Here is a 16,481-nt window from a genome sequence, read left to right as displayed (position 1 = left end):
GGTCTTTTCATGAAACTTTGGCAATGTATAGTAGGCCTGAGCACGTTTTTTATCTTTTGCAGCATTGTGAGATGATGTATGTATAGTAACTGAGCTTGCCGTAGACTGACTGTTTTGTTATTACTGTGACTATTGGTCAGTTGAGACAATCCTCATTTCTGAAGGATGGGACCATAAACCTGATGCCTTGCACAGTGCCTAGGGCTTATGTAGATCTCCAGAGAATTTTGGATAAAATAAATTAGCTAAAATAAGTTATTGAATAGCAAACAAGGGATGAGTATGCTTTTTCTTAACTATTTAAGTACATATAAATAATAAGCATACAATTCACTGTATGACATTTTCAGTGAGAAAAATCCTTTATTTAAAACAGGCCAATTGCCTTTTCTTTTCCTAGATTAAATCAAATAGTCTACAAATAAGAATTTTAAATCCAATATATGAAACCCAATAATAGCAGTCAGGGCTCTCCACCAATCACCATTTAATAAGGTTTAAATGAAATACTTTAGAATTCTGAAACTAAGTGCTTTTGCTTAGAGAAAGAAGCAGTGTCACATTTCCCGGGTATAATGATGTCAGACTAGTAAGAGAAATTCCATAATGCCTAAGACAGCTAAGTGCTAGACCACCAAGCGCTGAGAGTCAGACTTGCTCGGATATCATTAATAGTATTTCTAAGTCAAGGAGACAGTTGATACATTTTATTTCAGTAAGAATGGAAGCAAGAAGGGACCTACACTATTTCTAGCCACTTGTATTTATTAATACATGCTTAGTGCTCTTGGTACCTTCACTGTGGAAGGGTAGTAAGTGTTTTAGCATCAAGGTACGCTATGGGGACAAAGCTGGAAAGCTTGTGCAGACACAAAGTAGCGGCTATCTCAAGATCATCAGGGCTCTTGGAAACGCCAGGCGTTGTGCACTTTGTTTCCAGGCATCAGTGGCTGCTGAGTGTCTGGGGACATGGTGATATCCACGGTTGCTTCTCCATCACCCAGGGGTGTGGTAGCATCAGCTCCATAGGTTTCATAAACTTCTGCTAATTCGGGGGTGATCAGTGGGTCAGCAGCTGCAGGGGTGACCCCAAAGAGTTCCTGCCTTTGGCCTCCAGGACCCCTTGCCGTGCTGGGAATGTCGTTGGGGAAAGCAAGGAGTCCTGCATGGGCACCAGGTGCCATTTGTGAAAGGAGAGCTGGGTTTTCCCGGTTGCCTGGATTGGCCTCTTGCAGTGGAGAGCCTTCTGGACCCTCTCCCTTCTCAGGGCCTTTGGTTACGGAAACCGGAGAATCTACTTCCACAGTGAAGTCTCCGCCTTTGGGTGAATTGGGATTCAGTCCCCTAAGGGTTTGCCTGAAGCCTCCAAATCCTGGGAACAGAGTTCCATAGGCCATGGGATTTGCTCTTCCTCCCTGAAAAAATAAATATCCATTGATGACACAATTATTGTGTGTTACTAATTCCATGTAATTATACCTGGTATGTTCCCTGAGAAGCTACAGACACTAGCGGAGCAGGGAGGTGGCTGACTGCCTAGTGAAAGCACACATTCTTACAGAAACCCACTTTGCAATATAGTGGAGAGGATTCTGTTCTTATCTGGGTTGGGGGAATCCACTTCCAGGAAGGGCTGGTAGAGACTCTGCCATCTTATCATTAAGAAAACAGTGAGTAAAAGTGCCTTTTTTTTCTATTGTTGAGAGAGGGTTTGTGCCCAGTCTTCCTGTAACTTGTTATGACTGTTCCATGGATATCCCTGGGAGAGGTTCTTTTTTTTTTTTTCCTTCCTTCCTTCCTTCCTTCCTTCCTTCCTTCCTTCCTTCCTTCCTTCCTTCCTCCTTCCCTCCCTCCCTCCCTCCCTCCCTCCGACCCTCCCTCCTCTTCTTTCTCCTTTGCCCCTTCCCTCCAGTTCTCTTCTCCCTCTCAGATCCTTTCCTTTCCCCTCTTTTCCCTCCTCCTCTCCCTCCCCTCCTCCCTTCTGTCTTCTCTCTCTTCCCCTTCCCTCTCTCTTCCTCTCCTTCCCTTTTCTTCCCCTCCTTCACCTCTTTCTCCCTCTTTCCTTTTTTCCCTACTCTCTCCCTTCCCTTCCTTCTCCTCATATTCTGTTCCTTCCTTCTCTTTTCCTTAAATTAAAAAAAAACCAAACTATAAGAAAATATTGATTTCTCTGGAAGAAACATTTCCTCTGTGGATGTATTCTAGAATTCTAAACTTAACATGTTTCTTTTGCTACCATGACCATGGGAACCAAAATCTAGGACTATTCATATTTGAGCAGAGCTGTGCGCTTTCTTCACTGTTTTAATTCATTTTAAATCTTACCTTTAGTTTTTCCACCATCTTATTGTGTTTTTTTTATAAACAATCACAAACTCTTTTGAGAATGAGACAAAATATAATTAGATTCACTAATAAGATGGTAATTAGTATTTATTTTGGAGATTTAATTTTTAACCGGTTGTGTTGGTAGTATATAAATAAAATACTCCTTCCATCCACTTTCCTTGGCTTTCATATCATCTCATCTAAAGCTGGCTCTGTGACCCCTGGCCTGGGCCGTCTGACTTTCCTTCATCTTTTCCTTTAATAACATGGTCATTTACCCTTATCCCTTGTATCTGACATCATCCGCATGGTACCTGTCATTAGATCGCTAAGCTCCATAGCATGTTGTATGTATCTGGCACACAAAAGGCACTAACAAATGGTCAGATGGCAGTCTTATTTAGTGATAGCATGTGTACATGTATTAATTGGTGGGCCATCTCATTGACAATGACTTGTTAACTTGATATGGTTTTAGTTTCATTTGCATCCTAATACATGCAACTAGTAGACAGTTCTGAGAGAAAAGGTCAAATTATGTGAGGTTATTGATCTCAAATCTGAAAATTTTAACATGCACTAGCAACAAAACGGTAGGCTCTCATTGACTTAAAATAATATATTCTCACTGGCTTAATATGCTTTATAATTATCGAAACTTAAATTCAGAATTTTTCCTTTTTGTTTTTTTACTTTTAAGGGCTGAAATACTTTTGAACTTGTTTTGGAGACACTAGTCCTAAAGGCATGGGATGTCTGTATGAAGCACACATTTTTTTTTTTTGACTCTGAAGTGTCTGCAGCTAATTGTATTGACCTCTTTTTGAGGAGAGGTGACTCTTCTGCTCACATACAAGGAGTGGGACAAAACCCTAGGCCCAGAAATGGCCAACACTCAGTACAAATGATTAGAAAATGTGATGAAAAACAAGTATTTTTGAGACAGGGTCTTGTGCAGTCAAGTCTGACCTTGATCTCTTGATCCTCCTGCCTCCACGTCCCGAGTACTGGAATTCTATGCATCACCACCATTCTTAGCTCTGTAATGTTTTAAATCTGTTCTTAAAAATGTATTTATTTATTATGTATATAGTATTCTGTCTGCGGGCAAGAAGAGGGAGCCCAATCAAATTACAGATGTTTGTGAGCCACTTTATGGCTGCTGGGAATTGAACTCAGGACCTCTGGAAGAGCAGCCAGAGCTCTTAACCTCTGAGCCATCTCTCCAGCTCCATTTTAAATCTTTTGATACTGCTTTGTAGTCAAGCTTTCAGTTATGGAGCAGAACAACCCGAGTCTAGTGATCCTATAGGTACGTTTATGTCATTGCCTCTTGTAGGCAGAAGTCTGTAGCTGTTCTGGACCATTGCTTTAAGAAGAGTTAGAAGGTAGTACTCACAGGCATTTCTTCTGAACTCATGAAGCCAATTCTGGCAGGAGCATTCTGTTGAAAAAGAAACAATGCATCATTTATGAACTAGAAGTCCTTCTGACTTTCCTATCTACCCAAGACAAAGTAAAAACAAATAAATAAAAAAACTAGTATTCCCCTAAGACTTAGTAGTGCTGTGTCCAGAGGCAGAGAGCTGAGTTGTTATTAAGTAAATAGAGCCAATCTGACAGATTTAAAATGAACTTTTTCTTTAATGCCATTGTGTGTGTGTCTGTCTAGAATTATGCAAATAGAGAAGTGTGCCATCTTACTATTTAAATCATAAGTAAATGTAGATATTTAGGGAATATTTATTTGGAATAGCTTGTGTTTGGTATGAATTCTATGATTTTTAGCCCTGAAGATGATATCTAATTGATGCTCTTTTACAGAAGATGAACTTACCAATTGGTTTGCTCCATAAGACATGTAAAACATTCCTGGGTAAAACTAAGCAGAACAAAATAGTTATATAAAAAAGTGAATCTTTCCAAGATAGATTTTTTAAAGTAAGTTTCAAACACGGAAGTATAAGTAGGAGACAGAGACTTACAGCTGATGGTTTATTGTGTGCCATTGGTCCCCGAGATATGGAACGGGCTATCTGGAACACCTTTAACAGGTAGAAATCATAGCAGTTGATCAACACAGGCAAATATCCACTGCAACAACTTTTAAGAGCTCCAGGAACATATTTTTTGATTGATCAGTGTGAAAATTAGTACTTAATGGTTAATAAAAAAGAAACTCAGAAATATTCCACATACATAGGTAAATAAAATAAAAAATCATCTAAGCTTTTTAAGATATAGAGATAACTTTTTCTCTATGACAGTATCTCATTGAGATCTGTACTTACTGTTGGAAACTGTGGATCAGCAAAGTCCATTAGTGGGACCTGTATCATGAAGAAGTAGTGAAACTATCAGTCAAAACAGACGAATGGATTACTCACTTACCTTGTTTGTAATTACAGTAAAGCAGTCTAAAATGTTTCTCTGTTTTACTCTGTTTAAGTCTTGGGATGAACTGTGCCTTCACAACTGTCTTTTACTGACATGTCTCAAGTGAACCTGTAGGGAACATGTCTATCACGGATTTGTGGCACGTTACAGAGTAAATGGTAATGAGTGTTGGAATTAGCACATACTTGAGTGGTTTGAAGTCTGGCTCTGCCTCTCAGTTTTAGTGTAATCCTTGGAGAACTTTGTAGCTTCTAAAAATTTGTTTTTATTATGTTTGTTTGTTTATTGTTTTCCTGAGTCAGGGTTTGTTTCTCTGTGTAGCCCTGGCTGTCCTGAAACTTGCTCTGTAAAGCAGGTTAGTCTTAAACTCAGAGATCCATTTACCTCTGCCTCTTGAGTGTTGGGATTAAAGTTGTACTTTAAGCCCGGCATCATCTTAGGTTTAAAAGGGTTCATAATATTTCTCTTTTGAGGGTTGTAGTCAGGGTGATAGGAGGGAATATTAAATGCCTGCTACATAGTATTGGTAGCTGCATGGCACCTTTCTTTTTCTGTCCATTGTTCTTTTCTTTACATCATTACAAGGTAATCTTGCACAGCTGCGTTTTATCTGCAGAAATATAATAATCCAATATTCTTTTTGTTATGCAGAGGGAACAATTATTGTGCTAAGTATTATCAACACTGAAAAACCCAAGGTAGTGAGCCTGGACGTCTCTGGACTGTCTTATTCCAAAGAGAAGGTTCTATCAGGACAAGTTTAGAGATGCAGATCTTTTGGAATCTGTGCCATTGCTGATAGCAAGAATTAGAAATGGATGTAGATGTCTCATGAGAGAATATTAACAAAGTATTCATCTTTTAGTGTTTTAGGCCCAAGAGATATGAGTATTTAATTACGTCCTTTCAGTTAATTTTCCTTTCGCTGTGTTCGTGGGTGATCCTGCTCTGCTGTCAGAGAGTTACCTCAGGTGTTGGTGTGTTCTCTGCTGGCACGTCCTGCGGCTGCTCATCTGCTGCTGTCAGTTCTCCTTCCTGCAAGGGCAGCTGTCCAGGGTGCATTGGAGGCTGAGGCCCTGGCTTCTGGGGTGTGACCTGGACACCAGTTGCTGCGGTGGGCTGGAGGAAGGGTTTCAGTCCTGGCTGGTGAGGCTGCAGGGATGGCTGTGATGGGAGAGGTGGGGGATGCACAGGCAAAGAATATTCATACTGTAGAGAAATTTGAAAAGAATGTCAGAAAGAGATGGTTCATTGAACCATGGTGCCTAGAATTTCTACAGCAAAGTGCTTGGATGTTTGCTGTTTGGAAGGGAGTAGTCTCGAAGCAGAGTTTATGCAGGAGGTGGAGGCAGTGCACTTGGGAAAGTTTTAAGTGTACTTACCCCTCTTGCTTTGATGGGACCATTGTTTCTTGGGGTGCAGAAATCTATGTGTCTGGTATTTCTGGTAGAATGACTAATTTTTCTCCTCTGGGTAACCACCACTATCTGTATATCTTTATTTCACCATTTTCTTACTAGATTATAGAATTTGTCACAAACTGCTCCCTAAGTCAACTGACAGAGAACAATATCTTATCTTTATTCCCCCGTATTAATATGGCTACTAATTAATATGGCTCAGTGTATATGGATATGTACTTAATATATTTTGTGGCTTAATAAAAGGGATACATTCTTTTAAAATACTCAAACTTTTTTTTTTATCATAAATGTACTTTGGAAACAACCAAGTGAAGAGATGACTACTAATAATGTAATTTCTGTGGTCGGTGTGGCCTTGTAGATAATGCTGATATGGAAATCCATGTAGTTTTAAAAGTAACTGCTGAACTACCATGTAATCTTTTTGTATGTCTTTGGAGATTATTTGTGATTGGATACATATTAGTTGTAGGTTAATTGCTAGAACTGGTTTGGAAGTCTCATATTAACTTGGCTCTGCTTCTGTCTTCAACCGTTGCCCATGCATCAGCTCCCATAGTATTCATTACTACTATCTCAATTAACACCTTAAATATGTCCCATCATGAGCCTTATTTTTTATCCCCAAACCACGGTTTGGATGATATGCTTATTAGGAAGCTAGTAAATTACAGTTGACAGATTGATATATTTATTGGTTTCTCTCATGGTGTTGTCATTTAAGATGGTTATTGTCATTTGGTCTTTAGGTAATTATTTAGGAAATTTTGATTAAAATGTTTTTATTTCTGAGGTTTTTTTATTGTTACTGATGTCTTTACTGTAGATCTCTTACTTCAGAGGCTATTTAAAATATAAATGCAAATTTGTTTTAAAATTGAAAAATTTCCTGAGTAACAGCAGTTATAGGAGTTTATTTATTTGGTACTTGCAGACAGTTTTTTTTATTTATTACTAATTTGTATCTGTTGCTAGTAGGTATCAATTTCAAGAAGAGAAGTAGGAAAAGATCTTGAAGCTTGGAGTTTGAACACATGGATGCAATTAGCTTACCTGTTGGGTTTCATGTTCTGTTGGTCTTATCCATGGAAAAGAGCTGTGCGGTGGGAGGAGACCATGCAGCCATAAAGTATTAAGTGCTTTCCCGAAGCCGAGTCTGGAATACTGACAGGAAGGAGGAAAACATACATATGCTTCAGTATTAGGAGATAGGAACAACAAAAAAAGCGATACTGCTTGATATAAAATGGATAAATCAATTTTCCCTTCCAACAAAATTAAATTATGTTCTGGGCCAAGTCACAATATACCATATTCTTGGTTCAGATTTAGCAATTGGGGATTTGTGTTTGGGGCCATTTAACAAAATTATTAGTGTAAGAAATGGTTTTGTCTTCCTTAAGGAAATTCACTGCATGCATTCTGATGATTGATTTTTTTGGTTTTTTGAGACAGGATTATAGTTCACCAGTCACTAGATTGGTCTTGAACTTGCAGTCTTTCTGCTTCAGTCTTCTGAGTGCTGGACATAGTGTTTTTGCCTTCCTTTGCCTTCACATATCTCTGCTACTCTAGTTCGTCTTTTCACACTGACCGTGTAACCCAGGCTGGCTCAGAACGCACAGCATTCTTCCTGCTGTAGTCTCCAGCCACTGGGATTGAAGGAGTGAGGCCCATGTGTGGCTATCACACTTTGTTTTGGTTTAGTCTTTTTAAATCATTCACTCCTTCTCTTAATGTTTAGGTATTGTCAATTAATAAACAGATGTTCTCAATTACTGTGCTGTTACTGTCACGGCCTTCAGCCATGAATATTCATAACCAATATTTGAAAATAAAGTTTCATGAAGATCTCATTCATCTCCAATAGTTACCTGAGAAAGTGCATTGAGTCCCTGCAAGCTCCCCAACTGTCTCATTGTCTATAAAAAAAAAAGGTGGGTTAGTGTTCTAACATATGTTAGATGTCCATATAACACAATTGATTTCTCATGATGTTTAATATTATCAAAACAAATCTTGGGGTAGGTCAACTTGAATAAATCTAAAGCAGACACAAATTATCACTGAAAGAAAGAAATGTAGACTAGCTTTGCTGTTGACATGGTCAGTCTGTGAAAATATTGAGCTTGCTTTTGCCATTCGTTACATGGGAAAATACTAGTTGTGTCAAATTGAGACATAGGAAAACAGCTCATTCAATCGCACATTCAATACAAGAACATTTATGAGAATGTTGATTTATCAACTCTTTTTTTCTCATTTAAATTATTTTAATTTATTTATTTTACAAAATCAGCCTGAAAAAGAATTAGGAAAAACAGGCAATACAAATAAACTCTCACTTCTTCCCCCCAGCCAAAAAGGACCTCAATATAATAGATATTAACCATTGTAAGAGGTAGTATCTAGGTAGACTGCTAAGAATGCAATTATTTCTATAGAAAGTAAATTTAATTTATGAGAATGAGTCTCCATGTAGAGCCCAAGTTGGTCTCCTACTCATGATTACCTTTCTTGCCTCAGTCTTCCTGTTTGTTGGGATTACAGGTGAACTCTACATGCCTGGCCTAGAGTCACCTTTTAAATAGGAAAAGAATAATGTTGCTTGCATTGAATTTGAGCTTAAACGTGAGGGAGAACCTCAATGAAGTTAGCTTTCCTTGAAAAATAACTATCTGGCCCGTATATGTACTGATTGCTCTTGGATGACAAAATTAACTCTGAAAAATTGTGATACTTACCATCCCACAGGCACTTTCTGTTAGCTTTTTCATTATAAAGCCTTCCTGTTTTACTGTGTTTTTCTAAACTAATGTTAGCGCTACTAGTAGGAACTTTCTTAACAGCTAAACTTTGTGCAAGTATGCTTGTGTCATGAGAGGTTTATTGTCTAAGATATATGCAGCAGAGCTAAAGGAAAGCTCTTTCCAACTACAGAATAATATGTTTCAACCGCTACAGTAGTTAATGTACATAAAGTATTAATTACTAGTGTTGCTTTGATTCCCATATAAATGACCTAAAACTTAAAGTATCTCAGAGTTTAAAACCGAAGTGGCATGCATAAGATAAAATTGTAATGAATACGTTAATATTTTAGAAATTCTCAGAATGACAGCCAAAGATTTCTGGACTAGGAAGAGTGATAAACAATATATCATATCTATATACAATCAGAAACATGCTAGTATAGACATTGTATATACATGACTAATATATAAAATAACTAATGATACATACCTCAAGGCTCAAACTAGCCATGCCAGGAGGTGCCATGTTTGGAGCCCCAGGTTGTTGAGGAAATGCCTAAATAGAAATAGGAATGATCTTGAGATCTTTGCTAAGAAACTTCTCCAAGTGCATGTTTGTAGTAGGAGGTCACTGAGGAATGGAACTTCTAGCAGAAAAGCTACCGTATTGGTTTATTACTCAGACGATTTGGTTTTCAAACAGAATGAAGAATTCAAGTCATCTGGAGAAATTGTTATAGTTAGTAATTTTGTTCCCACATTTTTTTTGTGTTCATCGTAATACTGTGTTGCTCTTAAAGGAAACTGATTTACAATGAGAAATATATAAGGAAACAAAACACAGGAGTTCTTTATAGTCTTAAATATGACTAAATGTAAAAGCAAAAGAGATACATGAGCTGAATTTTCTTGTGCTGAATGTCTGTGCTTTTGACTACGGGATATGGTATGAGGTTATGCATTGAGAAAAGTTATGTGACCTTTTCTTGCCTCCCATTCAAAAGGCCTCTGTGCTATTATTTAAAGATTATTCATAGATCTGTGTTTAAACTTTTAGGTCATGGTCTGGATATATGGCTCAGCAGTTAAGAGCACCTGTTGTTTTTCCAGAAGACCTGGGTTTGGTTTCCAGCATCCATGTCAGATGGCTCACAACCATCTGTAATGCTAGCTCTAGGAGATTTGATGCCTCTGATCTCTTCAGGCACCTGCACTCATGTGCACACACCCACACGCAGACACACACACATTGACATAAACGGAAATAATAAAATTATATCTTTACTCTTTTTGATCATACAATGGGTATTTTTTCTGCAAATAAAAAATATTCCAGTACCAAGTACTATGCTATTGTAAAACATATTTAAAAGTAGCTTTCTAAAAATATAAAATACTTCTCTTTCTAAGCATTTTTAATTTTTTTATATTAATATGCACCAATACCAGTGTCCAAGAGTGGGTGGAGACGGGAAGAGTAGAATTAGAGAAACTAGATTTTTAAGTTTAAAGTTTTTTAAAAATTATTTACTTATTTATTTTTGACAGGCTTATGGGATTTAGCTCAGGATGGCCTTGACCTTGTTATGTAGCCAAGGCTGGCTTCTAATTCACAATATTCCCAGCTTCTTATTTTCTTGATTAATTCTGTGCTACCTTACCTTCCAGAAAATGGGATTTTGAGAATTTTGATTTCATGGATATTCTCATTTACCTAGTGTTGAGATTGTAATTTTTCCTTCTTTCATTTATACTACAAGTACCTTTTTGCCTGACTGCCCATTCATCTCACATATATGGAACATTGGTATCCTTTTCCTTCATTAATAAGAGGCTTCCATTCTGTACCTTTTTAGTCCTTAACTTTTACATACAAGTACAACCCTACTTTCTGAGTCATGGTGCAAATTTTTCCAGATACTTCATTTTGGCTGTATGTTAAAGGAAAGCCACTAAAATGGGCAGTAAACACTTTTGGTAGAGAAACAAATGAATTTGTGATGACAAGGAAAGAGATTCTGTGAGCCTGTGTGCAGCGTGGGTACCAGAAGATGTTCAGAATTTGGGGATATTCTAAGAGCAGAGCCACCTTCATCCTTATTTTTAAGTGTCCTAATTACACATTTTAAAGAGCTCTAGCTACAGGACAAAGTAGTTTGCTTATACCTGCTCCAAGTCGTGAATTGAAGAGGAACATTATTTACATGGAGATAAATAGACAGAGGTACATTTCCTGTGGGGAATTAAAAGCAGAAACATCTCCTCTGATGGGTAGACACTTGGCAAACAGTGATTTCCCTCACTCCTCAGTGTGACTCTGCACTACTCAAATGCGAATCACTATATATTGAAAGAATGCCAATGTTTTAGGTTGTTGATGGATGGCTGAAGTCGACCCCAGGCTCAGTTATCATACAACACCAAGTTCAGTAGCCCCCTCAATTTTTCTTTCATTTAGAAATTCCTGTTGCATGTTAGAATTACTAAATGTGCCAACTAATTACTAGCTTTACATGAAACTACGTGCTTTAATTTTATAACCTTGTAATGTTGCTAATATAAAGAGACATATACTTTTCCCCCTAAGAGATTTTTTTCTGTTTTCATTTCAATTTCATATGATAGCAAGGAACTTGATAATAAAATAGCATAATGAGAACTATGATAATTTAGTCTGCTAACTTTTCAAAGAGTGAAAGGAGACATAGAAATTGTCTCTGAAATATTCTAAAGTATTGTTTGGAGTAGAAAAATTGTATTTGCCTTATTGCTGTTAGAGGATAAGGTGGATGTCTGGCCACTGCAATTTTGGATTCACCAGGAGCTACACAGTGTATTGTATCAAGTGAGTTGGTGCCTGGACCCTCAGACTGTCTTCCCAAGATTTCTTTAGTCAGTCAAACTCGGGAGCCTGAGAGATCCCCTGGGACAGACTTACCGGCACTGCCAGGCTCATTTTCACTAGGGACAGGAACAGAATCAGGCCCTTCATTTTGAAAAGTGGAATCTAAAACACAGTTGGGTTAGAAAATTACATCAGGTAGAATTGCATTCATAATGGTCAATATATATTTCTAAGAGTGAGTGTCTGTTCTTCTAAAGACAATCAGGTAAAAAAAGCAAATAAACAATAAACAACAACAAACTACAAAGCAAAGTGTTGCTAAGCAAGTGGTTCCTGGGATGAAATGATGAACAGTTAAAATATGTAGCTGGGTACTTGTCTTTATGAAGCTACAATCCAAATGAACATTTAAGAGCAACCACCAGGAATATTCTTTAAGTGCTATTCATAAAATGGGTCTAGCAACCACCATTCACAGAATTTTATTCTTTGTTTAAACTCAGATAAAATTTGAAATCCATTTAAAATACAGTCTAATAATACAGAACCATTTCAACACTTAGAGCTTTCAAGTTAAAGTTGAGTATATTTATCCCTTTTGATATTAGTAATTTTTCTTCCTAAATGAATAATCTTATTACAAAAATAATATTTTGTAAGTTCAAAAGGCCCTCTACTTGGGCATGAATGCACATCTGATTAGCACATGTGGTCATCCTTCAGACTTTTATACATTAGACAATGTCACTAATAGTCACAAACATTTTAAAAAAGTTTTACAAATAAGTTTATTTTCTTAGCTGAATGGTATTATTGAACATTCTAGCGGTTGAAATAGACTGTTATTCAGCATCTTTTAATAAATGAAGACAAATTTTCTTTGTAAAGGTTATCTGGAGAGAGGAAAAGAGAATTTACAGCAGATATATGGAAATGAGAAAATCACATTTTACCTTAGATGCTGACATTCACTGTGCTCTCAGGCCTGATGATGCCAATCAAAATAGTTCTAAGAAAAGTAAATTAATTTTTTTTCTGGACTGTGCCTGGGGCTCTCTCTGTGTCTCTCATTCCAGAAAGATCAGAAACCTTTATTTAAAGCACCAATCCACCAATCAAAGTGAAGCAAATGCAGGAAAAAAAATTGTGCTCATGCAATTAGCCCACACCCTTTTATTGCATGTGAGAATACTGGGCCTGTAGGGTCTCGTTATTTTAAATTGTAACTCAGCCCCTGTATTTATTCAGAGAACTCGATTGCAGGGAAGACAGTGAGGGGATAATGGACACCGGCTTTGAAGACAATCATTTTGGTGAGCTTGGGGAAATATATATAAAATAGGTAGAAAACAAGCCATTATCTGTTTTGTGCAAGTGTTTATCTGTAGATAAAGCTAGTCACCTAATGCCAGCATTCTCAAGATTTTGACCCTCATGTTTTTTATGGTAAAAGTAATTTCCCACCCCCACCCCACCAACACATACACCCTAGAGTGAAACACTAAAATACCTTCTAGAGCTTGAAAGGAAAGATGAAAATGTTAACTAGATGCTTAAAAATTTGAGAATTTTCTCTCTCTTGGAATTTTCTAGGTATTTTCATCTGAGGATAATTGGCTAGAGATAACCATTTAAAAAAAAGAAATTTAAATTGATTCCCCTGCAAGAATTACAGAAAATCTTTGGTGCATATTCTTTTCTGGGAGAGGAAGAAAATTTAGAATATTCTCCTGGAACCAAACAGATCTGAAGTCAACTCTGCCTCACTCTTTTTATTCAGTTGGTTACTTGATACATCAGTATCAAACAAGATTAGCAAGTTGTCTTTGGGTCACTTAAAAGGTAAGCACCAACATGGATAAGAATGATATGGATATAGATAGAGCACCACCTGTTTCAAATTTTTTCTGCCCTCTTAGTCTTCCCAAAGGTATGATTTTATAACATGGGATAACCATCTGAGACTAGTTTCTGAAGAAGGGATGACTCAGTATACACTTTAGGAAAGTAGAGATTGTGCCAATTATAGGGAACATTGAGGAAGCTGGTATTTTGGGAGAATGACACCTTCATATCCAACTGCAGACCTAATAGCTTCAAATAATGTTATATAAGAAACTCAATACTACTCCCCGAAGACATGGGTTGTTAAGTGAAACCCTCAGTGCTTGACATGGGGTACCTCCACATGAATTACTATTAAGGGAGGCCTCCAAGAGCTGCAAACATCCTAGACTATTTCTATTACTCTTATTTGTTTATAGATAGTAAGATTACATTGCTGAAGGCCACCAGGTGTTTTGGTTGTAGGACATAGGTCAGTCTCAAGCTGACAAGGAATCTTCCTCTCTGTTGTCTAGTTTTGTTGGAGCTAAAAAGTGGTATTCAGACTTCCAAATGGAAAGCAAGACACTAATGATCTTACCAACACTGGACCCCGCATGCTACAATACTGACTGCCAGGCAAGATGTGCTCCCTGCTGCAACAGTGGCCTGACTGCAGTAGGACCACCAACTGCTTTAAGACTGGATTTGAAACCTTGTTAATAGGAGGCAATTCTTGCCTAGGTCTGTAAACCTAGTCAAAAGTCCAGGCTTTGGAGGCCACAGGCCCTAGAAGGGAGTCATTTTTCTAAATTGTCTAAATTTCTGCTGTCAGATGGCCTTTGAAATATTAATGTGTATACCTACCTATAGATACGGGATATTTTAACCTTTGACAGGAATGTTTATTTAATTAATGCAGAGTCTTGCACTGGTAAAAGTGCTAAGAGTAAGTAACTGGGATGTTGTAGGAAAAAGCCACTTGTTTGTTCCTGACTGCTCAGCCCCGAAATAATCACACAAAAACTGTATTAATTAAATCACTGCTTGGCCCATTAGCTCTAGCTTATTATTTGCTAACTCTTACCGGTTAAATTACCGGTAATTTAACCCGTCTCCATTAATCTGTGCATCACCATAAAGTCGTGGCCTACCAGCAAGAGTTTCACATCTCTGTCTCTGGTGGCGGCTCCATGGCTTCTTTAAACTCTTCCTTCCTTCTCCCAGCATTCAGTTTAATTTTCCTTGCCTAACTAAGTTCTACCTTGCTATCAGCCAGGCCAGTTTCTTTATTCATTAGCCAATAAAAGCAACACATAGACAGAAGGACCTCCCATATCATTTCCCCTTTTCTATTTAAATAAACAGGAAGGCTTTAACTTTAACATAGTAAAATTACATGTAACAAAACAGGTATCAAGCAAGAATTATAGTTACAATACTTATATCTACTTAATCTTTTATTATAACTAAGGAAAACTATAATTATCAATTCTTTAACTACATCAAAGACTCCAGAAGGATATAATAGTACCTAAGTCAACAGGAAGTGCATTGTAAGCAACTTCCAAAACTCTAGAATTGACAGAAATATCTCACTGCCTGGACAGTCACACAAAGTTATTAAAACATTTAAATGTCATATTCTGAAGGTCTCTGAAAAATTTGAAGAATATATATCTAACTGAAATATATCTCTATATATCTATAAAATCTAACTAACATGACTAGAGGCTTGACTGTTATAGATGATTTTCTATTAACCTATATTTCTTAATGATACATTACATTTTTAAATGAGCTGCACAAATACAATACCTTAATCAAGAACAGAAATATACATATACACATTATAACAAAATTGACCTTAAATTTATATCAATAAACCAAGATCCATACTTGGTATGGGACAATTCTGTATTCTGTCAATTATGTTTTAAAAAAAACACTGATTGGTTAGTAGCCAGGCAGGAAGTATAGGCGGGACAACCAGACAGGAAGTAGAGGCAGGACAATGAGAACAGGAGAATGCTGAGAAGAAGGAAGCCCATTCCTCTGCAGTCCTGCCCAGAAGGAAGATCTGACCTACCCAGCCAAAAAAGGTACCGAGCCATGTGGCTAACATAGATAAAAATAATGGGTTAATGTAACTTATAAGAGTTAATAAGAAGCCTGAGCTAATGGACCAATCAGCTTATAACTAATGTAGATTCTTTTTGTGATTTCTTTGGGACAAACGGCTGTGGGAACTGGGCAGGACAGAAACCCCAACAAGCAGGCCCTCATACACATACCAATGCAAATCTCTATACCACTGAGAGTGCTCTGTACATGAGACATTTATATCAACATCTCTGTTCTGCCAAGACCCAGGGAATATCATGGAAGAAGGGGTAGAAAGAATATAAAGATATAGAGGAGAGCTGGAGAGATGGCTTAGCCGTTAAAGGCTAGGCTCACAACCAAAATATAAAAGATGTGGAGGAGTACTGTGAAATATTGTTTTCTTGTACTCATGAATTCACAGCAGCTTTGGTTTGTTGCACAAGATCAAGTGGTCAGATTTTCCACATTGATGGGGAGTGGCTCATTAGGACTTTACCCCTATCTCAGGAGCTATTGAGAGTGCTGGCAGTTGTGGGGAGGGATAGCCATTTTTCTTTAGGGTTGTAACCACAGGTAGGTTACCCATGATTGGTGGATTGCCTCACACCAATATATGGACACACACACACATTTATATATATGAGAGTTGGAAGAGGTGCATACATTTAATCCCAGACTTGGGAGTCAGAGACAGGCAGATCTCTGTGAGATCGAGGCCAGCCTGATCTACAGAGCAAGTTCCAGGACAGGCTCCAAAGCTACAGAGAAACCCTGTCTCGAAAAATGGACAAACAAACAAATATA

At 37.5% G+C, this 16,481-nt stretch overlaps 1 protein-coding gene across 2 annotated transcripts; it reads right to left on the bottom strand.

Moving 5' to 3' along the window:
* Window positions 1-896: 896 nt before the first annotated feature.
* On the bottom strand, window positions 897-12,715 carry Ambn (ameloblastin). Of its 2 annotated transcripts, none has more exons than XM_050150303.1 (11): window positions 12,701-12,715; window positions 11,841-11,909; window positions 9,393-9,458; window positions 8,024-8,071; window positions 7,203-7,313; window positions 5,692-5,934; window positions 4,620-4,658; window positions 4,314-4,373; window positions 4,166-4,210; window positions 3,728-3,772; window positions 897-1,415 (listed from the first exon to the last, which is right to left on the bottom strand). In XM_050150303.1, the coding sequence occupies exons 1-11, from the start codon at window positions 12,713-12,715 to the stop codon at window positions 897-899; spliced, it is 1,260 nt and encodes a 419-aa protein (XP_050006260.1). The 2 variants fall into 2 exon arrangements, with proteins under 2 accessions (XP_050006260.1, XP_050006261.1); XM_050150304.1 differs by having other exon boundaries at window positions 5,692-5,889.
* Window positions 12,716-16,481: the final 3,766 nt, after the last annotated feature.

This window comes from Alexandromys fortis, unplaced genomic scaffold (assembly GCF_014885135.2).
Source record: "Alexandromys fortis isolate MF-2015 unplaced genomic scaffold, M_Fortis_MF-2015_v1.1 scaffold_0, whole genome shotgun sequence".
In the NCBI taxonomy this organism is placed as follows: Eukaryota; Metazoa; Chordata; class Mammalia; order Rodentia; family Cricetidae; genus Alexandromys; species Alexandromys fortis.
This window is presented reverse-complemented; position numbering and strand designations above follow the sequence as displayed.

What these genes read in the sequence shown, in the direction of transcription:
- Ambn (XM_050150303.1), bottom strand. An exon ending in CACACAATAAACCATCAGCT is followed by an intron (nt 4,211 to 4,313) that starts GTAAGTCTCTGT and finishes TGTTCTGCTTAG; the next exon opens with TTTTACCCAGGAATGTTTTA. An exon ending in TGAGTTCAGAAGAAATGCCT is followed by an intron (nt 1,416 to 3,727) that starts GTGAGTACTACC and finishes TTATTTTTTCAG; the next exon opens with GGAGGAAGAGCAAATCCCAT.